The sequence below is a fragment of the Lethenteron reissneri genome, chromosome 25, assembly GCF_015708825.2.
Source record: "Lethenteron reissneri isolate LAM-NWPU_2019-01 chromosome 25, ASM1570882v1, whole genome shotgun sequence".
Classification (NCBI taxonomy): Eukaryota; Metazoa; Chordata; class Hyperoartia; order Petromyzontiformes; family Petromyzontidae; genus Lethenteron; species Lethenteron reissneri.
The window spans coordinates 4456324-4479461 of NC_083803.1; the positions used below are offsets into that span (position 1 = coordinate 4456324).

Genomic DNA, 23138 nt, shown 5'->3' on the forward strand with positions numbered 1-23138 from the left:
TTACTTGGCAATTCGGAAAATCATTTCATGGGCAGTCATCACAGCAAAAATTCATTGCACACCCTCCCCCCCCCCCCGGAAGAGCTGCCCAATATATATACAAATTAGTGCCATCTTCGCTCAATCAAATCGCATTGTTTGCATCGGCCACAGTACTGAGTCGGTTCTTGCGAGGCGGTATGCGTTTGGGGCTAATTGCTTGTGACTTCCACTCAAGGGGGGCGCGTGAGCAGATATTGGCCAATTAGCACAAATACAGGAGAGCCACGCAGCCGTAAAAGCATTGGACAAGTTCTCAGCGTGTCCACGGCATCGTCCCGGTGCTGCAAAGTGCACGGGTCGGACGAAGTGCACGACGATGTGTGCAGGGCGAGGGTGTGCATGCGAAAACTGTGGCTCACTCTGCTGGATGTGAGCCTCGCTGGAGAGGAGCCACAAACGCTACCTCTTCCTGCACGGCCTTCAAACATTTATATGAAAACAGTATAACAAAGATGCCGGAGGAGACGCACTCATTCGGGTTAACAATGGGCATGGGGCTGCTTTTCACAACAAAGCTGAATGCAAAAGTAAAATTATATAAGACTGCGGCCACGTCCACTGGGCATGTTTTTATATTTGGCACAGTCCTCCCAAAAAATGCAAATGGCCTACATTGCAGTCCTTAACCGAGGAATGCAGCAAAATCGCCCATTTCGGTCACGTGACACCAGTCCAATGCATTCCTGGAATTCTACGCCACAACAACAGTTTTAGATCACTGTGAAGTGCGCTCGCTCCATCTCGCTGCATTTCTGGGAGCGTTCCAAACGGCAGCTGACTTGAGCACACGTGGGAAACCACATGCTTGTCTGGATCCAGCCAGTGCACGGGTGACCGGCCTCGCCGCAGGATCGGTCCACGAACAAGCGCTTAATGAATCGAAGAGCAAACGGGCAAACTGTGGCATGTGTGACAATGATCGGTGGAAATGGAAAATATGCTAATTTTAACTTGGCGGTAACATGTTACCGAGTTGCGTCCATTACATCACCCATCCAGCATGGCCCCGCAGCGATTCCGAGAACAGTCCGAGCACATGTTAACCGTCCTTATAATGGTAACCCATTACAACTCTCCATGTTCAGCCACAACATTTATATAGGTCGAATCATAAGGCAGCCACACTCCCATTTTGGGTCAGGCCATATATCTTCCTAATATATAATAATACTGTGATTTATTTAAGCGTCCTGAATTGGGGGACGTTTGGCCAATTATATTTAAGGAAAGGTTTGGTTGTGCAAAGAAACTAGACTGGATTACACCCAAAAGTCCACAATATGGGTTCACGAACCCACTTGGCCACCTTGCAGCAAGGCGTATTTATACAAGTCTCATAAATCTGTGCGCCCTTTTAACCCTTGCACGAATCGCCAACACTTCATGGATTCCATTGCTTGCGCCACCACAACTCGGCGTCCACATTTGACCAAACGACAGTAAATTCACACGGAGGACACGGCCATAAAGAGAATGACTGGACGTCTGAGCGGTATCGTTCACTTCCAGCTGCCTCCTCTCCTCCTCCTGCTGCTGCTGCTGCTGCTGCTCGACACCCCACCATAAAATCCTCGGCAGCGAGAAGCACGTGGAGAGCAGCGCCCAGGCGGCCCCACGCCCACGCACGCCACAGATACCTCCTCGCGGCCAGCCATGGGGTGGAAACTCCCAGAATAGTTTTTTTTATTCCTACAGTGCAAAAAAATTACTAGTTATTTTAGGTGTACATTTATTAGACATTTTGGGTGGCACGGTTTAAACGTCTCATGGTTTTACGCATTGAACTTACATAAGAAATAAAGACTTTATCTGGCAAAGACATAATTCACAAGAACACGTTTCTATAAAATGGTTCCTGTTTCTGATAAATGGTCAAAACAAAAATAGCTCTAAGTGGGCGCTGATTTTTTCCATTCACAATTTCCCACAATGAATGTGTCCCACAAAGGTGTGTGGATGCTTGGTTCACAGTCCAATAGACCCCAGTGCTATGGGCACTCAAGAGTCAGGACCACCCACTGGTAGAACGAAGATGCCTGTCCCCTTGCTGAAGAATCTCCTTTGAAGTTCTTTATCACGCGAGTCAGGAAACTGCAGCAATATCTCCGAACACCTTATTGCACAACTAACGGATAATGTTGACGCACTGTTCCGCTTTCACAGTTACGCAAAGGTTGTGCTCTAAATCAAACCAACACCTGTCGCCCTTCTCAGCTAATAGCAAATGGCCACCATTGGTTATTTGTTTAGGAACACTAAACACGTTCCTAAAATAGCGCGAGAAAATGTATAAATGTTAACGACGCACTCATCGTATAGTCCTATGTTCGGCCACGCATTGATATATCCAACACTCGGGCCCGCGATGCAACAACACGACCCCTCATCTGGACCAGCAGACTGGCTTAGAGCGCACACGCACACGCCATCACGCTCCCACGCTCCCTTTATTCTTGCTCTCACACAAACCCCCCAACTGGGCCTACGCCTGCTCGCAGAGCTGGGACGATCCTAGGCGTCGCCACGCCATCCGCTCGCCCATCACCTGCCGCTTCAGGTTGCGTGGCCCCAGTGCCAGCTGTTGCTTTTCTCCTACTTCCTGGTGCTGCTCCTATTGTTGCGTACACATGCACAGCCGTGCGGCGGGGATTCTTTTTCTCTCTCCTAACGGTCGGAAAAACACTAATCCCCCCCCCCCCCCCCCAAAATAAAAAGCACATGCTTGTAGTTGACCAATCAATGATAAATTTGTCACACATGGCTCTCGATTAATAATGTTAACTAATTGAGCTGCTGTAAAATTTAACATCAAATTAGTTCTAAAGGTGGAGTGAAATAAGTTTTAAATTAGTTGTTTTGCGTGACTAATACATGAATGTATCACTTGCCGGATGTTAACCAAAAAGCTCGTGGATTTTAGTTACAAACGATACTTTAAATCACGGCTGATAACGGCACCGGTGGCATGAGTATGCCCCATGTTAACACGGTAACGTAGCTGCCGTAGTGCCCTCCACCCACGCGGCTGGGGGTCACACCGGCGCACACAATGAGGCCATCGTGTGACACTCGTTCAATAAGCAACCTCAGGGGTTTTCCACTGCATTCTTTATTACATTAGAGACCCCAAAATTGTATCATTGCATTCTTTAGCTTTCAAGAGTTCTCGAATTTTGTACCTGCCAAATGAGTTCCTCCAAACCCAAGGAATGAAGACTGTGATTAATGTGAATGTGTGAAAAAGTCACAAGTGGTGTTTACGACTACGACAATTCAGCCGGCCTGTGAAGTGTTGTAGAATATGTGCGAGGCAGGGTTAAGAATCAATTCTTTGTTGACATTGAGGTGAATGGTAGTGCCTCTTGTGGCTGCAGGGATGACGTGAATACATACAACACTGTCGAATGGAAAAAGCATTTACTCTTGTACGCCCGATTTCATGCAAGTGTCCTTGATACAAACCGACGCATCGTTCCACCGCAAATGCTTAATAAGTCTCACCAACCCGTTAGGGTTAAGCATAAATGCAGCGCACCGGTCGGTGTTGGACAGCGAGGGACACGACGAATGCGCCTCGCATTGACAGCAGCAGCAACGCGCATTGCGAGTGCACCGAAGCCAGTCTTGCCAGCTCGTAGCAGAGTTATAGCCTTCGGGGCGGCAGGAGGCTCGCAGAGCGTGGAATCAGCAATATTTGGCAACGGAAGTGGTGGGGCGACGGGCTCCGAGAGCCGTCCTCCCATCCCATTAGCGTTCCGCCCGCGTGCGCACGAGCGGCGCGACGGCGGCGGCGTCCGAGACGACGCAGACATGACACGAGCAGAACACTAACGAGCGCGGCGCGCACCCGCTATGCCGACCCCCCCCCCCCCCCCACGAGGAGAGGTCATGCCGAGGTTAGCAGACTGTCTGGCCCAGCTCCGCCAATGGAGAGAGCGTCTGCCAGCGATGGTTCCCCACCCACTGCACGCACAGAGAGGGCCTGCATCCTCCCCTTCCACCGCCGCCGCCGCCACCACCATGTCACAACCGTGGCCATTACTTATCTCTCTGCATTCATGCGCTTGATGGACACCACTTTCTTTGGGAGGGGCGTGGGGAGAGAAAACCCTCGGTGAATGCCAGAAACACCAGGGTTTCATTAGACAAATCTGAACGTGAAAAGAAAAGAAAGTCACAACAGCTGTTCCTTTTGTGTGTACTGTATGTAAAAAAAAAACACTTCAATGAGTTAAGGATACGCTGCTAATAAACAACCTCTTGTGGGGACAATAATAAATATAAACACGGTAACATAATTATGTCCCCGTGTTTGTTGCAAAGCAAATCCTTAGATATTTTAAAAATACATCTCTTCCCATCACGCTGGGAATAAAGCTCGATTTGGAGATTCCCGGTCAGCCGTGCCATTGTTTCCCAACAATGGCAGCAGCATGAGGCTTTTCAAATGCTGGGGGGGTGGTGGGGGGGGGAAGAAAATCTGACAAAATCTGTGTTTTCCAGTTACTATGGGCCTGGCGCCTCAATCCCTTTTATCACAAGAGCGGAAAAATACAGGCCTGCCATTTTGTGAGTCAGACTGGTGAGCTGCAACGCATCGGTACAGCAAAGGAGCCATCGGTCCGACTGTGCGAACACTCGCTTCCCAACGCACACCCTTCACGCGCAGAGACTTTGAAGTGATCCCAAACGTAAAATTAGCTGGAAAACGAGAAGCCAGTGGAGAAGAAAACTCACTGAATGTGTAATGTGTCACATGTCCCAGGGCAAGATGAGCATTAGCAATCAGACAAAACCACCCCATCTAATCCCCTCTGCTTTTTGGAAGGATTAATTTATTTCCCCTTTACTCTCTTAACAAGAATGTTAATCCCACATTCATTGATAAGTTGCTTAATACTCCAAATAGGCCCAATGCGTAACATGTTATTTGTCCAACGGCGTGTTGCTACGTTGTTCTGCTTGCTTCACACCAAAGTCCTGCCACGCCTGACACCAAACCATAAAACCTGAATAATATGCACCTTACCTCTGCACCTACTAATCCAATTAATGACCGTACCATTTACAAACTATTACGGGAACTTTGCAGCCTACTGTTTTTGACGGATGTAAAGAATGTCTCAGAGGGACCCCCCCCCCCCCCCGCCAATAAGTGACTGACAGAACTGGACCAACAAGGTAAGGGACACTGCGATCACGCACAGGAGATGGCCAGAATATCACAGCTCTGCTGTATCATGCACCCCATTAAGCGACTCACAATTGAAACTCCACGGCTCCCAGCAAGACTGGCACATGGCTTTTGCACCTGCAATAATTAAAAGCCTCGGATATGAGACGTTCACGTCAAAATTTAATTTCTCCGGCGGCCCAGCCGTGCACGGTTCGTGCCACTCAGCGGCAGTGAGTTTTGCAGGGATTACAGCGCTAATCCACTTCCAGCCTTTCCATCTCAGCAGCCAGGAGCCAACAGGACCTGGCCACAACATCACGCGCCGTGAGCCACCGAGTTTGTCCACGGCGCAGGGCTGCTTCCGCCCACGTAACCGCTCCAGTGGAGTCTCGCCAAGAAGAGATTTCGGGCCGCAGACCAATATACACTCATCCCTGCCCTGCCCCTAGCGCCGGTATGACATTACTACCGGCCTTTGGAATTCAAATGCTATCATAAATTTCCGTTTCAGAAATAAACAAGACGGGCGGGCATGGACCATCGGCGCCCGAACAAAAATTTTGAAAGGGATAGTGTGAAGACTGTCAGACGGTGGTTTATGGATGCATTTACACAAGCCAATCGCTTTCACACTTGCGCGGCCAGAATGTCACAACCGATGCATGAAAGCTGAGTGTGTACCCAGGGAGAGTGTGTCCTCATACACAAAAATCATAGTTTGTATTCTCAGTGCTGCAACATAACATTTGAGAATGCACCGAAATGGGGAAAGGTTCTCCCTCTTAAATTGGAGACTAGAAACAGCTTGTTTCATGTGAGCACGAGTCAAACGTATTTGTACGTATCTCTTGCGGTGACATAGGTCAAAAAAAGAACGCTGCAAACAATATACGTTTGGAGGGAAAATTATACGAGTTTTACAGTAAGAAGTCAACGGGATAGGTACCAGAAAGAATATCCGCCAGCTGGTTTGAGTTCACCAGTGATGGGCCCAGATAATTAAATAGTCACCGAGTGATGATTAAAAGGGATAAATGATACCACGGCAAAATCCAGGTCTGACACAGACAACACTCGAACCAGCGGTGAGCAATAATGCACTGCAGTGCTAAGCGTAAATGCCAACCAATTTGAATAGATGCGTTACGGTGCATTATTGCATCCAAATCCACTTATTATTTCAGTCTTTGCCACATGTTAAACTTGCACAATGCTTACATGGCTTTTAAAACATATGCAAATTGTGAAACAAATCTGTTGTAGAGTTTTATGTTACAGCCACAAGAACTCAGTTTTGTTTCGTGAAACACGCACCAGATGAAAAAAAAACGTGCCATTAAGCACCAGCTCTGCGGGATTCATTTCAAGCTGCCCCCCCAAACCCGCCAACTACCCCCCTCCCCTTTCATTAACATGGTCTGACACCACAGACCAAATCTGTTTTTCCGCAGTCATCAACACAACGTCGCTTTCAGTCGAACGCCAGTGCCGCATGCCAGACTGACCGAGCGACGCCGCTCTAAATAAAAAACAGGCCGGCGTCTTTGCTCTTCTTTCAGGCACAGTTATTTAAAAAAAACACAAAATCCCTTTTCCCAGAATTACCCTCGGTGCCAAGCGCGAGTGGCTGTGTGCAGTGTGTCAAACAGCGGCCAGTGTCCAGCGGGCCTAGAGCGGGGCGGCCGCAACACCCGAGGGCTCCCAAACGCACGGGCAGCCCCCCCCTCCCGTACCCAGCGCCCTACCCTACCCCCCCCCCGCGAGCAAAATACCAGCGGTGCCTGTTAAATTCTTCTAGTTCCAGGCATACATCTGGATCTTATGCGTTCGCATTTGCCGCTTTTTCAATCTTTTAATAACGCCGCACTGTAGCGTTTTTTTTTTGCTTCTTACTCATATACCGTCTGTGTGTGTGACGTCCAAGTTGCTAAGATTTTGGAACAATGCAAACCGCATTTTCTAAGAAGAAGAATTTGTTTAAGCTTTGAAGACAGCAGCCATTATATTGTGGTATCTGACAAAATCCCCTGGTGCATTGCGCCTCCAAGATCTACGACCACTTTAAACGACACTTGCTGCAGCCCTGCTCACCACCGCAGCCGGCCAGATACAGTTTAAAACACCCAAGCTGTTCCAAGTTAAGCACAATTTCTTGCATAGTTTTGTAGAATTGCCCGAGCTAGCAGGTCCAGGCAGACTAAACAGCTTTTCCACAAGCTGGTGTGGAATGCGAACGATCTGTTGTCAAGCGGCATTTTCAAACAGTGGCCTTAAATCTGGTTTGCCTTTAAGGCACTGGCATGCCGCGTAAGATATACAGTGCTCAGCTCCCCTCTGTAAGAACTAAAAAAAAGTAAATGTATCTGCCGGGTAAAATTAATTTACTTCGCGAGGCCATTTTCAACAGACTGTGTCCGCATAGGAAACGCCGACGTGTGCGATGATGCCCCCAATAGCCAGCCACCTTTAAATGACCACAAAAAAACGAGCATCCCAGGTAATGGAAATCGGCGAGCCACTCTGGATGATCAGGGTCTTCATAGACATTCCCAGATGATAATCGTGTTTACGTTGGCGGCATGGTGGATCCCCGCGGGCAACACACCTGAAGAGACCACACACTCGCCCTTCTGTGCCATAAAATTCCTGCGTGCGAGCTCCACAAACAGCAGCGCTCCTGCCAAGATAGGCACGGACTGGGTGGGGGGGGAGAAATCCACTTAACGCTCGGACCTCAATGTGAAGGGCTCAAATTGGCCACGAGTTGTTTCTTAACAGGCTAGTTGTTTACAATGTACCGTATGTGCGATTTTTCTAAAGAGTATATATAAAATGCACATGTACAGCTGTTTGTCAACCAACTAACTGAAGGTCCCACATCATAGTGACTGCCATGATTTGTATATCGTGTTGTATGTACGATTAACTTATTTTGCACCGTACTCACTTAATGCGCGATTTAAATCCGTTTTACGACATTAGTACTGCAAAAGGTGCACTATAGTTTCGACCATGACGTAAATATCTAGTATTGTTTCAATACTGTTCTGCAAATTTGTTCCAAAGAAGGACCAGCGCACAGCTTCAGTCCCAACTGGACCGATGCCTATGGTGAAAGAAAAGGCCCTGTGTACTCAGAACGCAAAACAATGGACAAGTGATTACACGCGAAAATAATAATAAAATCACGCGTGTCTTTAATTGTAAGAATATGCAAATAAAGTGTTGTTGCAGCGACCACAACGACGAGCTTCAAAACAGCGTTCTCCAGGGGAACTTTCCACCAGGAAGACAAGATACATTTTCCTGCTCAACCAGCCTGTCCAGATTTTTACACTTTCTTGTTGTACATAATATACACGCTAAATAAAGACACTAGAAAAAAGTTACACACGAAAAAAATATGCCAACCAAGTTCTTTCAAAACCCTTTCAAAATACACGTCATTTTGACCTTTTTTTTCCCCGCCCCCAAAGGTCAACAATCATTTGAACATTGGGTTAACCCACATAACTTTTGTAGAGTTGACTTGCGCGAGAGTGCCAACTTCAGAGTTCGAGAAGAGACACTGCCCTCGATTAAAAACAGCAAAAAATTATCTGCCAGCGTGAGACACCAAAGGGGCCACATTTATTTTTCGACAAAAAATTTGGAATGCGTGACAACACTGGAGGAGGAGGAGGGGGGGTGCTTTTCGTGTGGAATGGGGCACGCAGAGGCCGACAGCGGAGCTGGAAAAACACCGCGCCTGCGACTATGCAGGGACAAGCCACGCCTGCTACGACATTTTCTGCCATTTATTATTATTACTGCTACTATTCACCAATGGGAGACGGCGCAGAAGAATCTAAAACAAACACAACAGCGGCATGACACCGAGGCATAACACTCGCCCGATGGAACATTCACGAGCGCTTGGTGCCTACGCGTTACCCTCGCTTAGAAAGTTTTAATGTTGCGTGCTCGCTGACAAGCAGGGCTGGTTTTGTGCACGGCCAAACGAGGCGGACGGAGCACTTGTAATATTGGTAGTGCAATTGCTAGCATTGGGTGACAGGGCATCCAACTCACACAGGGTTGAGTCATGAAGCTTGTTTTCATGCCACTCTGCTGATGATACATGAACACAAAAAACATCTGAAAAACCCAAACCGACACCATGCAGTAATTTCATGACCTAGAACTCGTTCACACGATGCAGCTTTTAACCAGTGCAAATTGGTGAAAAGCTTAACTAAGCACGACTATAAAAAAAATAACCTACGAAAATACACGCTACTTGCGTGCCACGTCGCCGCAATTAGTTGCAAAAAATTCCCAGTAAACAAAGCGGACTGGAATAGCAGACTTAACATTATTTATCCACCTCCTCGACAGTGGCATAAGCTGTAAACACCCACCCCACACCCCCTCCGGCACCCCCATCTGCCGACCTATGCCAAACCGTGCTCCTCTGGCCGCACACCGTGCCCCCGGCTCCTGCGGCGCTGGCCCTCGCCCTCTCCTTGGCAGGCCACCTGCAGGCCGCATGGCACCGCGCCCTGGTGCTCGTTGACACCGGCCCACGCGGCATGCCACGCGGCATGCCACACGGCGCCTCACTGGCCTCCCCGGACTCGGCTGGCCCCAGCAGCGTAACCCAAACCCCTACGGCCGAGCCAAAGTGGCTCCACAATCATCATCATTATCATCACAGGCGCCGGCGGCGCAGTCTTGCGCTTAAACCTGGGGGCCTCAGTCGGGCGTCTCACCCTCTGTCGAGCCCCCCCCCCCCTCCCCAATGCAGCAACAACCCAAGCCAATCTGCCAAACCTGCTTTAAATAGCACTTCCTGGGTCAGTGCGGGCTGCGGACGTACCAGCTACTTGACACACGCACCTGGGATCCAGCCAGCTCCTGCTTAGTCCTGTCAAAAGCCATTTCTATTTGGGGAATGGCGACAGCATGAAGAGCCATCTTCTCATCGTTTTTTTTGTCCACAGGCAATACATTTATCTACCGAAAACTTAGCTGTAATTGCTAAGTACACAATTCAGACATTCACACCACTCCAAACCCATTAATGGGGTTCTTTTTCACAGTAGTCATGAGGTGATAAAAATCTGACTGCACACCATACGCATGCTGTTCTTACTCACACATCCTGTTGTTGAGCGAAATTTTGTTATATTAATAACATCCTCTTTAACGGCGTGAGCACGAATCAATCTAAAACTGATACCACCGAGGTGAGTAATCAATTTTAGCATGAAAAAAAGATGCAACTTTCTCCCAGTCCATCAAAACACTCCATACCTCCAGGGTTCTTACGGCAAATGATTAACAAAAAACCCTTGTGACCTTCGCTCGTTGCTGTGCTCGTCTGTAAACACCACACTCTGTGAATGCACTCGATCCACCCACCGTTACACTCCATTCACACGGTCCAAACACATTTTCCTTTCCATGTATACGATTTTTTTTCCCCTGCACAACTCCATTGTGAAAGTAAAACATGAAGAAACAAACACGCGCTTTACGTCATGTGTTTTCACCGAGCCCAAAATAGCTTCCACCAGCATTTTTTTCTTAAACCCAACCTGAAAAATATACGCATTAAATGGCGTGTTCAATATTATCTCGTTTTGGCCTATCCAAACCTACATAACTCTACTATGCACACAAAGCAGTCAAAGAATTAGACAACTTGGACAAGTAATTTAGTTTTTGTCAGATGTCATAGTTTGTGTGTATACCGTATATAACAATTTAATTTATGTCACAAACCCACTACCGATTTGAAATACACACAAGTTGGTGGGGTACGTTTATTGCACAAACTCAATATACTAAAATTCAACCTGTATGACAGGTTCGTAACTCATTGTAATGTGCATCTTGTCCAAAATATCGTCACGATGTAAGGATTTTACAAATCATCGCCGAGTTAAACATTCGGTCACACATAGCTAGAGACAATTCACAAAATGAATGCTCGTCCCAAAATGCACTGCAAAGCCTGTTATACATGTCCAATTAAGATTTCAGTCTAAACAACTTTTGAGGAAGTGGCAATGAACAATTCGCGTTAATGCGGTTTCAAAATACAAAAGCCGAAAAGCTGAAGTCACACAACTCGCTTGGATTTATGTTCAACGCTGCAGGACGTAAATGGCGACTCGTGTAGCGGCAGTTTGGCTGACAAAGGCTGCTTTCACACAAAAAATAAACACAAGTCATGATCCAAAGGAGCCTTATCCTACATTTTCAAACTTCTAACACATTTTATTGACGGGAAAATATATAACAGTAGGCCCACAAGCATGCTGTCATGATTTTTATATTACGGCCATTTGACTGGTCATGCTTGAAGCCAGGAAGGATCCCCACTGGGCTTTACGTCGGTGCGAATGGAGAATCGCGGAGCAGAGGTCAAACTCGCCGAAACTGTACACGCAGTAAATTCGATCTTTCAACTGTAACCCGTAAGCCAGTTTAGGCCTAATACGCCAACAGCCTTAGTTTGTAATGTTCTTCAGAGGACAACGATGTCATTCAAAATCCGCTACGCACCCTTGATCTTTACGTAAACCAAATGGGAAGCAATGTTTCATTAAAGCATTTTATATTATGGCGGAATACTAAAGTAAGGGGCTAATTAGAGCGTCTTATTCACAAAAGACATTCAACGAGAATATGCATGCCATTCATAAAAAGTTTCCACGTACATTCACTGCAACAGGACACGATACAACTCCGTGTGCAACGACATCTCGCGGCAATTACCTAAGAGTCTTTTGGCACAAATGTACCATCAGCACAAAGGTTGCCATTAAAAAGACAAATCGAGACGTGGAGAGAAACACACAATTCATTCTGTGAGATGCTGCAATTCTTATCGCCATATTGTACGGTATTGCGTTACTTCAACCCTATCTCGAACCGTGCTCTGTTCTGTGAGCGCAGTTAAACAGAGATACCCAAGACTTCAAACGGCAGTGATAATAATGATGATCTCTGAATTACGTTTATGAGCTAAACGACAGAAACCTTCAATCTTGACTTGAAGCTTTCGTGACTGCAGGAATCCATACTCTTTGGTTCTTTCGGTAAAGTCACGTAGGTAGAAAAATAAAAAAAAATAAAAAAAAATATCACGACGTTTCGATCGCAACACAAGTGGTCATCCTCAGGTGGAAAAAATAATCCAGCAGTGGAACTGCTGAACCAGCGTGATATATTATAATTTTTTGTTTTATTTTATTTTTCTACCTATGTGACTTTCCTTTAATTTTACACAGATTTGCAAGTGACAGTACAAATGTGTTGTTGCTACAATGTAAAGGCGCTTTCGCACAGTAAACACTGAAGCACTTCACGATATTGTAAGCCAAAAACCTGCAACGTTTTACGAAAACAGAACAAAAAATCATAATTGACAATTTTAAACTTCTGCCAAAAAGTATGCAACATGACTGAATTCCTCAAATCAAATACAGATAAAGCTCAAAGCATTTCACGGTAATATAACATTTACTTTTTGTTCTGCAGTGCAAACTGCACCGTGGTATTTGATATTTTCATGTTTGCCGAGGCACGATAAGGTCAAAAACAGGACGTGCGACCCCGATAAGCACGGAGCTGCTCATCTCGCACCATACTGTAGTTACGAGGCACCACAACAACGAGTGAAAGTAATAAAACAAAACACACCTTAGACCTCGCGAATGACAATCAAAAACACCACACGACGACTTCGACGACAACATTCAAGAGAGAGACACAGACCGAACGAAGCACGCGTGCTAAAAAAAAAATGTGCAAGTATTTCACCGAGGTACAAGCGGATGCCACAATATTATTGCGAGTGCACAACTACTCCACACCCAAGGTTTTATCAATGGACAGCTGTTCTCAAGCAGAGCAGAGGCACAGTCTTGCTGACCACAGGCGGTGGTGGTCAGGTGACGTCATTGAGTGTCGCTGTTCTGCAGCATGCGAGTCAACGCCACCGGGGGGGAGGAAAAAAACCCAAATGCCATTCGCCATCTCACAATGCGCTTAAAAATTTTCATCCGCACAAAATGACCTTTTGCACAAGCTTGCACTCAACAGCACATTTCATGGACCACTTAAAAAAAAGTATTAACTTTTACCAACTCGCTCGGCTGGACGGGTTTTTTTTTTTACCCATTGAAAAAAACTGCCTAATCAAATCATCTGACAATCACGTGAAGCAACCAAGTAAATTTCCAAACGTTTTCCTCGAATTCAGCAGCACAGAAAACACCCTTAGCATTTGCTGAACCTCCTGCCATAAACCGCAAGCACATACGTGTACGCTGAACAGCATACACGAGTATTTCTGTAAACAAAACTTTTTTTCGTTTATTTAGCACTGATCAGCATATTTCCTTGGAAATTCACAATAGTATTTACACTCATACATTCTTAATAATATTTCACCACAGACCCCTGTCTGCATCCACCTCTACACAGTACAGTATGTTCAATGGGCGCTGCAAACAGGCACACTACACACCGTATAGAATTACAATGTATCTCCACCTGATACTTTGTTTCGAACAGAAATGTTTTATCTGGCAATGCGACAATATATTTCATTAATATGCATTTACTGCAGGAAACAGCCAAACACAAGGGCCCCTAACACAATACGAGTCGCATACAATCATACTTAAATACAGTGCTCAATTGTTGCTATTAATATCAATGCGAGGCTAAATTTGGGACGTTACATTTTCGATAGCCACATCCTGGACCAGGGATGGGAAACCCCAAGACCTTCTGGCCCACACATGGCCTTTCTTTACACATCTACCATATGCTAGATGTGCCAATTTACAAGTGAAAGTGCGCATTGGAAAGACAAATGACATCCTGCCTTGCAAGGCCCAAGGCTGCTGCTCATCCCTATTGATTTACCTCAACGATTTCTTGACGCCCCATTTCTAGGTGCTATTGTTCATCCACTGCTGTATTAAAGATCTGGCCATGCGGCGCAGTGTCATACAGCGAGGGTTCCACTCACTATGTTAAGGTCATAAGTTCAAATGCCGGTCAGATGTCGACCTCAACATATTCAGGGCTGTCAATGAAGACGAGTGTTACATGAAAGCATTTTCGATGTAGAAAACTTAAGCAGTTTGACTTTTTGTGAACCAGACCATGGCTCCAACAGAGGCAATAACAGCAGCTATCCCAAGTGTTTAATAGTGATTTGTGCATTCCAATTATCATTCTTTTTTGCTTTTATTTCCAGCTATATGTCAAATATTTTATTGCCATTACATAACTTCGACAAATATATTTACATGCCAAATTTCCCACTGAGCACATTTTCTTGTTTTTGAGAACAGGTCTTGGGAGACGTCACATAACCATTTTTGAATTCACTTCAACAACCTCTTACCTTCACTTACAGATGTCACCTTTTAAAAGCCTCGCAAAGGATGTTCGTCATACGTAAATAAATTATTTTTTTTTATTCTCAGACCAGGAGTAAGCTAAAGTGTTAACAACACTTAGTACGATGGGGTGGGGAGTTTGTACAATCCTTGGCTGCCGGGATAAGCCCATCGGACTAGATGACATTAAACAACGTGGGTTTGACCAACGGGTGGCTGAAATCCAGTATCGAACCCAGGATATCCGCGGTGCCGGCTCGATGTTCGGACACAGTATCAGTGCCCCGAGCCACTTTGCGGATGCTCCCCCCATCACATTGTGAGCACACCGGGGGGGGGGCGAGCTGATAGCAGCATGTGCGAGGCTCACCACGCTTGTAGAGCCAGCCCTCCTTCACCACCGCCACCTCCGCCATGGCGTCGTAGTCCTCCTGCTCTCAGCACTCCGCCACAGGCTCTCCGTGCGCCTCCTCACGCGAGCATGGGCGACGCGTCACTCCTCACCGCCACGACCACTGCAAAGAAGAAAGACGAGGTAAGAAATATGGATGATGCTGCATTATTGCGGGTTTTCTGTCAGACGCAGCAATTTAACTGGCATTGTATGCCTCTGCTGCTGGATAAGGTTCATTACGTCTTCATGTCCCGTGAATTAAAAAAAAGCATTTTCATTCCTATTTTCTGTTGAAGTAAATTATTATTGCGTATTCATAACGCGGACAGTTTCACGTAAATACAAAGAGTACAGTTCGAAAGTGGATCTTGACAGTACAGTATACATCTTGTCAGTACAGTAGAGTCCAGTGTTAACCAGTACAGATCATAACCAACATAACATAAACATTTAAGACATCACAATACACAAAAACCATGACGATAAAATAACATGACCATGTGTTAAGTTGACATACAGCGATAGCTGAATACATCACGTTCACGATGTAGGCGACTGAGAGCAGAGTTGCATTTGTCTTCTTGATCACTCACTCGCTGTCCATCAAAGGCAGTGAGTGGCTTAACATCCACTTGTAATCTCAGCGTGTCACGGCGGGTGAGTGAGCACACGTCAAAATCAACCATTATTTATTACCAACCCATTCCCACAAAGCCACCGGCAGACTTTAAATATTAAACAAAACACTTACGCGACAAACTGGAAGAAAACAAAACGAATGCACACATTTTTAAACGTAGAGAGAAATGAGCCTTGAAGCGTTAAAAACAACACAACACGTCGCAAGCAAGACGCAAGAGCTCAGCTCACAAGGTCCATACCACACCGGGCAGCACGACCACCACCACCACCACACCGTATCACCACCACACACACCATACCACCACCACCACACCGCACCACCACCACACCGCACCACCACCACCACACCGTATCACCACCACACACACCGTATCACCACCACACACACCGTATCACCACCACACACACCGTATCACCACCACACACAGTACCACCACCACACACAGTACCACCACCACACACAGTACCACCACCACCACACCGTACCACCACCACACACCGTATCACCACCACACACAGTACCACCACCACACACAGTACACCACCACCACCGTACCACCACCACACACACACACATCGTTCCACTACCACACACACCGTACCACCACCACCCACCACACACACCGTATCACCACAACACACAGTACCACCACCACACACAGTACCACCACCACACACAGTACCACCACCACACACAGTACCACCACCACACCGTACCACCACCACACACCGTATCACCACCACACACAGTACCACCACCACACACAGTACCACCACCACCACCGTACCACCACCACACACACACACACACCGTACCACCACCACACACACCGTACCACCACCACCACCACACACACCGTCATCGGCCGGACACACGTCCCCGGCTCCAGCTCAATTGACAAGACACAGCCACGGCCCCACAGTGCGCCCCTTCGCAGCCACGGGCGTCACGCTTTGTCGGGGGGGGGGGGGGGTGTCTCTTTGGCCAGGAACCGTGGCCCTCAACCGGGGAGCCACCCACCTCGCCACCCGCCCCGTTCACCCACCCCACCACCACCGCCGCCGCCTGCCCGCTGGGAGTCCTGGGACCTGGGAAGCACCCCGCCTACACCCCCCACTGCCTGGCCGGCCCTCCCGTCCGTCCGTCCGCCCACCCCCCGTGCTCCAAGCCTCACCACCGGCGGTGGCGGCCCGCGTGTTGTTTTGTTGTTGGGCGTGGAATGTGATCACTTGATCACTCAGCCCTCCCCCCGACCGCCGCCACCACCACCACCCCCACCCACCACCACCGTCACACACAAACTCGCTCAGCTCGCACACAAACAACCCCCGGCACATACTTACACACCCAAGGCCACACACAAACAAGGGAGGAGGTATAGGTCACAATTTTACCCTTCTTACAAGGAGGACCCGCTTCCCATCTTGGCGAGTGGCCACACCACTGTACTTTTGCCCAGTTCTGGCACGGAAGGCCACTTTCGACGAGAAATTTCCAATCTTCCAACGGGGAAAATGGCTCTTTTTTTTGTTGCCAAGACAGGAACCAAGCTCACGCCACACACAAACACGCAGCAGCAGCAGGCGCAAGCCACGAGCGTCCGCACGCAGGCAAGGCTAAAAACACACGGCAGGTACTCGGAACTCTTCACCACCACTGCACACGCGGTCACAACCACACACACAAACACGGTGGAGAGGGGGGGGGGTTCTCGAACGAGCCTCCCGTACCAAACCGTACACACCGAGGGCTATCAACAACGTTTCACAAGCAAGATATTAAATTTTGGAGATACCGTATGAGCACACACAATGGAGACACATTGCGAAATATGTTTACATTATAGTGAATCACTTACATATTCATGCAAATATCTTCCGTGAACAGCTGACAAACAACAAGGTAGAGTATGCAACTGAGCTTAACACGAAGGGCTGGTGGGAAGTTTCACAATCCACCTCTGTTCAAAACAACGTTTTAACCACTGCTTGTACACACAGACTGGCACACAGACCACGCCGCGCCTGAGATAGGAGGAGCGTTTACAGGTAAGTCAGCCAGGTAGATTTCGTGCAGGTAAGGCAAAGGATCAGGTATCCAGAGAGAGAGGGCGGACAGGAAGATGCGAGCAGCAGCAGGTAAAGGTGTGTCGTCCAGGTGTGCCCTCCCAATTCGTCAGCCACCTTGATTCAGGGCTAGCACAATAGACACGCACACCTGGCGGAGTGAGACAGCCCCCTCCCCCTTCTTTAATCACACATCGTTCAATGGGGAAACAAAACCAAGGCTGATGATCCAGCTCTTACAGATATGTACAGGTATGCAAAGACAAAAACAAAACCAACGCTGATGGTCGAGCACTTACAAATGTGTGTGCTCTCACATACAAATATCCACCGTATAACCTGAATAGACTTGGGGCAGGTGCTGTTAGCGAGTAGCACCTATGAAGGCCGACACGGCACATAGAGGGGGTGGGTGGCCAGCACCACGCCCGGCCGCCTTTGTCTCCCCAAGTAGTCATGTTTACACATACCAGGTACTCATTGAGGCTGAATCGACCTAGGGGAGGCCCAGGACCGGTTCAGATTAAATAATCGTCACTGGTGTTGATCGTGAGCAGGATTCGAACTTGGGTAGCGTGCTAACCGCTCCACAAACACAAACACACATCCACACACACTACGTACATGGGTGTGATGATGGGAGACACCCACATAATTTACACAAACGCACAACTGTACTCGTACACACATGTACACATACATGTACATGTGGTGCAATACATCTACAATTACGGCACTCGGGTGTAGGGCTGAACGATTTTAAGTCAAGCTTCAGTTCAATATTCACTGTGTAATAGATTTAAAACATGTGATGGAGCATTACCACATGATACCATCAACATATGAACTGCTCTATATGTGACAATGCAAGGATGAGAACTTCAAAGATATGAATTGCTTCCAACATGTATTTATTAAAATGTTTCCATTGAAATTGAACAATCAAACATAGAACAATTGTTAAGTTAAATAAATAAGTTATACTAATCAAAAAGAAAACAATTCCAATAATAAAGTAATTGGACTTTTCAAATCGCTAAAAATCGCAGCCTTTGCGATTTGTTAATCGCATTGTTTCAAATTTCGATTTAAAATCGATTAATCGTTCAGCCCTACGAGGGCGTGCTCATAAACACACACACACACATCCACATATTTACATGTACAAGAGCTTGCTCATACGCAAACTTCCACACACATGCACTTTGCTCACACACATGATCGTACATGTGCCCAGTCGCACGCGCATATTACTACACGGACATGTACAGAAGTAATCACATGTTCACATATACTGTACACAAACACAAGTGTAAGCAATGTATTGTGCGCACACAAACGAATCGTCAGAATACACACACGGGAGTTCACAAAATAGGAAAACCGGGTTCAAATAGCATATAACAAAAATACATTAAGCAGCTTTGTACATTTCACGCAGACAATCTGAAATGTGCACCACACCAACACAACAATACGCGACTATATAAACACAAATCATTCATAATTGTGTTCTTTTGCGTAAGATCGTGTAGGTATAATGCCAATGTTTACCATGATGGGGGCACACACGAATACACACACAGACACAACACGTGGACACCACCTTAATCAAGTAAACAACACGTCCCGTCACAAACACCCCCAACACTTTCTCCAACAGGCCGGGCACATGACAACCGGACAAAAACTGTGAACCCGGAGTCTGATGACCGGACCCCATATCCCTGACCCCATATCCCTGACCCCATATCCCTGACCCCTCACCCCAGACCCCACCACAAATATCCCAATCGCTGGACCAGTGGCTCGATAACCTTACACTCTGAATGGTTTTTTTCATACTGGAAGAATCCGATTAGCAATAAAGCTCTTTCACAGACGCATGACCCCACAATGAGTAAACCCCCTGGACCCCATCGCCGCACAAAGACCCCCGCGATGAATCCGATGAGCAATAAAGCTCTTTTTCACATATTCATGACCCTACAATGGGTAACCACCTTCCACGCACCACTCACTCACCGGCGGTGCGAGAGGGCCCTTGGGGTTGCTGCTGCTGCTGCTCCTTGCGGCTTAGGGAAGTCACCCCGGCGAGATTCAGGAGGACGAGGACGGTGGTGGTGGTGGTGGTATTGCCCCGACTCGAGTGCCCTCTGCACTGTGTGTCGTCTCGGGTGCTAGTCGTGCACAGACAGTGCCGCGTATTGAGTAAGAGTTACTGTCAAGTGTCGGCTGCTTTGTACAGAGTTAATCATGTGCAGCAGTAGCAGCAGCAGACGTCTTCTGTGCTGTGTGCTGCGTAAAAGGATGCAATGCACCACCCGACGTCCTACGGTGTTAATCGATGCGCCGTATGCTAGTTGTACTGTGTAACCGCGTACTGTGCGTGCTGTATGATGATGTGTAACTCGGTGTAATGGATCTTCTTTAGAGGCGTGGTGTACAGCAGCCCGTGTAACGAGTGCGGCCCACTTGGTCTGCCTGTGTGTGTGTGTGTGTACCACCTTTGTGACAGGTCTCTGTGTGTGTAGTCGTGTGTGTGTGTAAAGTCGTGTGTGTGTGTAAAGTCGTGTGTGTGTGTAGTCGTGTGTGTGTAAAGTCGTGTGTGTGTGTGTAGTCGTGTGTGTGTGTCAAGTCGTGTGTGTGTAGTCGTGTGTGTGTGTGTGTCAAGTCGTGTGTGTGTGTAAAGTCGTGTGTGTGTGTGTGTCAAGTCGTGTGTGTGTGTAAAGTCGTGTGTGTGTGTCAAGTCGTGTGTGTGTGTCAAGTCGTGTGTGTGTCAGTGTGTGTGTGTAAAGTCGTGTGTGTGTCAGTGTGTGTGTGTAAAGTCGTGTGTGTGTAAAGTCGTGTGTGTGTAAAGTCGTGTGTGTGTGTGTAAAGTCGTGTGTGTGTGTAAAGTCGTGTGTGTGTGTCAAGTCGTGTGTGTGTGTAAAGTCGTGTGTGTGTGTAAAGTCGTGTGTGTGTATCAAGTCGTGTGTGTGTGTAAAGTCGTGTGTGTGTGTAAAGTCGTGTGTGTGTGTAAAGTCGTGTGTGTGTGTCAAGTCGTGTGTGTGTGTAAAGTCGTGTGTGTGTGTCAAGTCGTGTGTGTGTGTAAAGTCGTGTGTGTGTGTAAAGTCGTGTGTGTGTGTCAAGTCGTGTGTGTGTGTAAAGTCGTGTGTTGTGTCAGTGTGTGTGTGTAAAGTCGTGTGTGTGTCAGTGTGTGTGTGTAAAGTCGTGTGTGTGTCAGTGTGTGTGTGTAAAGTCGTGTGTGTGTAAAGTCGTGTGTGTGTAAAGTCGTGTGTGTGTGTAGTCGTGTGTGTGTGTAGTCGTGTGTGTGTGTAGTCGTGTGTGTGTGTAGTCGTGTGTGTGTGTGTAGTCGTGTGTGTGTGTGTAGTCGTGTGTGTGTGTGTAAAGTCGTGTGTGTGTGTAGTCGTGTGTGTGTGTAAAGTCGTGTGTGTGTAGTCGTGTGTGTGTGTAAAGTCGTGTGTGTGTGTAGTCGTGTGTGTGTGTAAAGTCGTGTGTGTGTGTCAGTGTGTGTGTGTAGTCGTGTGTGTGTGTAGTCGTGTGTGTGTGTAAAGTCGTGTGTGTGTGTAAAGTCGTGTGTGTGTGTCAGTGTGTGTGTGTAAAGTCGTGTGTGTGTGTAGTCGTGTGTGTGTGTAAAGTCGTGTGTGTGTGTGTAAAGTCGTGTGTGTGTGTAGTCGTGTGTGTGTGTGTGTGTGTAGTCGTGTGTGTAGTCGTGTGTGTTGTGTAGTCGTGTGTGTGTAGTCGTGTGTGTGTGTAGAGTCGTGTGTGTGTGTAGTCGTGTGTGTGTGTGTGGTCGTGTGTGTGTGTAGAGTCGTGTGTGTGTGTGTAAAGTCGTGTGTGTGTGTAAAGTCGTGTGTGTGTGTGAAGTCGTGTGTGTGTGTAAAGTCGTGTGTGTGTGTCAAGGTGTGTGTGTGTAGTCGTGTGTGTGTGTAGAGCCGTGTGTGTGTAAAGTCGTGTGTGTGTGTGTAAAGTCGTGTGTGTGTGTAAAGTCGTGTGTGTGTGTAAAGTCGTGTGTGTGTGTCAAGGTGTGTGTGTGTAGTCGTGTGTGTGTGTAAAGTCGTGTGTGTGTGTAGTCGTGTGTGTGTGTATAGCTGTGTGTGTGTCAAGTCGTGTGTGTGTATAGTGTGTATATAGCTGTGTGTGTGTGTCAAGTCGTGTGTCAAGTCGTGTGTGTGTCAGTGTGTGTGTGTGTAAAGTCGTGTGTGTGTATAGCTGTGTGTGTGTCAAGTTTGTGTGTGCCAGGCGCTCTCTTACGAATGCAGCAGCAGCAGCGGCGGGGTGCCGTGAGTCCCGAGTCCCGTGAGCACCACGACTCAGGACGACTCAGGACGACTCACGAATCCCAGAGGGATGTGGGCACGAGTGAGTGTGCTTGGTCCTGCGGTCAATGATGAGCAGGGACGAGTTAGCACTGTGTCCTGTGGTCCCTGGTGAGTACTCGTGAGTTCGAGTGATCCCTGGTGAGTACTAGTGAGTACTAGTGAGTACTAGTGATCTCTGGTGATCCCTGGTGAGTACTAGTGAGTAGTAGTGAGTACTAGTGATCCCTGGTGGTCCCTGGTGAGTGTTCGTGATCTCTGGTGATCCCTGGTGAGTACTAGTGAGTAGTAGTGAGTACTAGTGATCCCTGGTGGTCCCTGGTGAGTGTTCGTGAGCCCTGGTGATCCCTGGTGAGTACTAGTGAGTACTAGTGAGTAGTAGTGAGCTAATGATCTCTGGTGATCCCTGGTGAGCACGAGTGAGTACTGGTGAGTAAAGGTGAGTCCTGGTGAGTACTGGTGATCACTAATGATCCCTGGTGAGTACTGGTGATCACTAATGATCCCTGGTGAGTACTGGTGAGTACTAGTGACCACTAGTGATCCCTGGTGAGTACTGGTGAGTACTGGTGATCTCTGGTGAGTACTGGTGAGTACTGGTGAGTACTAGTGAGTACTGGTGATCACTAATGATCCCTGCTGAGTACTGGTGATCTCTGGTGAGTACTGGTGAGTACTGGTGAGTACTAGTGATCACTAGTGAACTCTGGTGATCTCTGGTGAGTACTGGTGAGAACTGGTGATCACTGGTGAGTACTAGTGAGTACTGGTGAGTACTGGTGAGTACTAGTGATCACTGATGAACTCTGGTGATCTCTGCTGGTCCCCTCTGGGTGAGTACCGCGCGCAGTGCCGACCCGCGCGCGCCACGCACTGTACGCGCTGCCCGGGCTCTGGGCTCGCCGCCCCGGGGCCCCTCCCCCCTCCTCCCTCCTCCTCCTCCCGCCCCCTTCTCCCCCTCCCCCCGCCCCCTTCTTCCCTTACCCCTCCCCCCTCCTCTTCCCGCTCCTCTCCCCTCCGCCCCCGCCCCTCCCACCCTCTCGCGCCCCTCCCACCCGCCCCCGCCCCTCCCACCCGCCCCCACCCAC

The 23138-nt window shown here is 47.8% G+C and overlaps 1 protein-coding gene across 3 annotated transcripts in view; it reads right to left on the minus strand.

Moving 5' to 3' along the window:
* Window positions 1-22928, minus strand: part of LOC133347062 (RAC-alpha serine/threonine-protein kinase) — a 44363-nt gene extending 21435 nt beyond the window's left edge. The window contains exons 1-4 of one of the 3 annotated variants that reach the window (XM_061558965.1): window positions 22892-22909; window positions 21986-22109; window positions 19754-19908; window positions 14996-15140 (exon numbers count right to left, since the gene is read on the minus strand). In XM_061558965.1, coding sequence (XP_061414949.1) covers window positions 14996-15041 — 46 coding nt within the window. In that variant the 5' untranslated portion in view covers window positions 15042-15140; window positions 19754-19908; window positions 21986-22109; window positions 22892-22909. Of the gene's footprint in view, window positions 1-14995; window positions 15141-16516; window positions 16537-19753; window positions 19909-21985 lie in introns of those variants that run through there. The other 2 variants (XM_061558964.1, XM_061558966.1) reach the window with 2 other exon arrangements.
* Window positions 22929-23138: the final 210 nt, after the last annotated feature.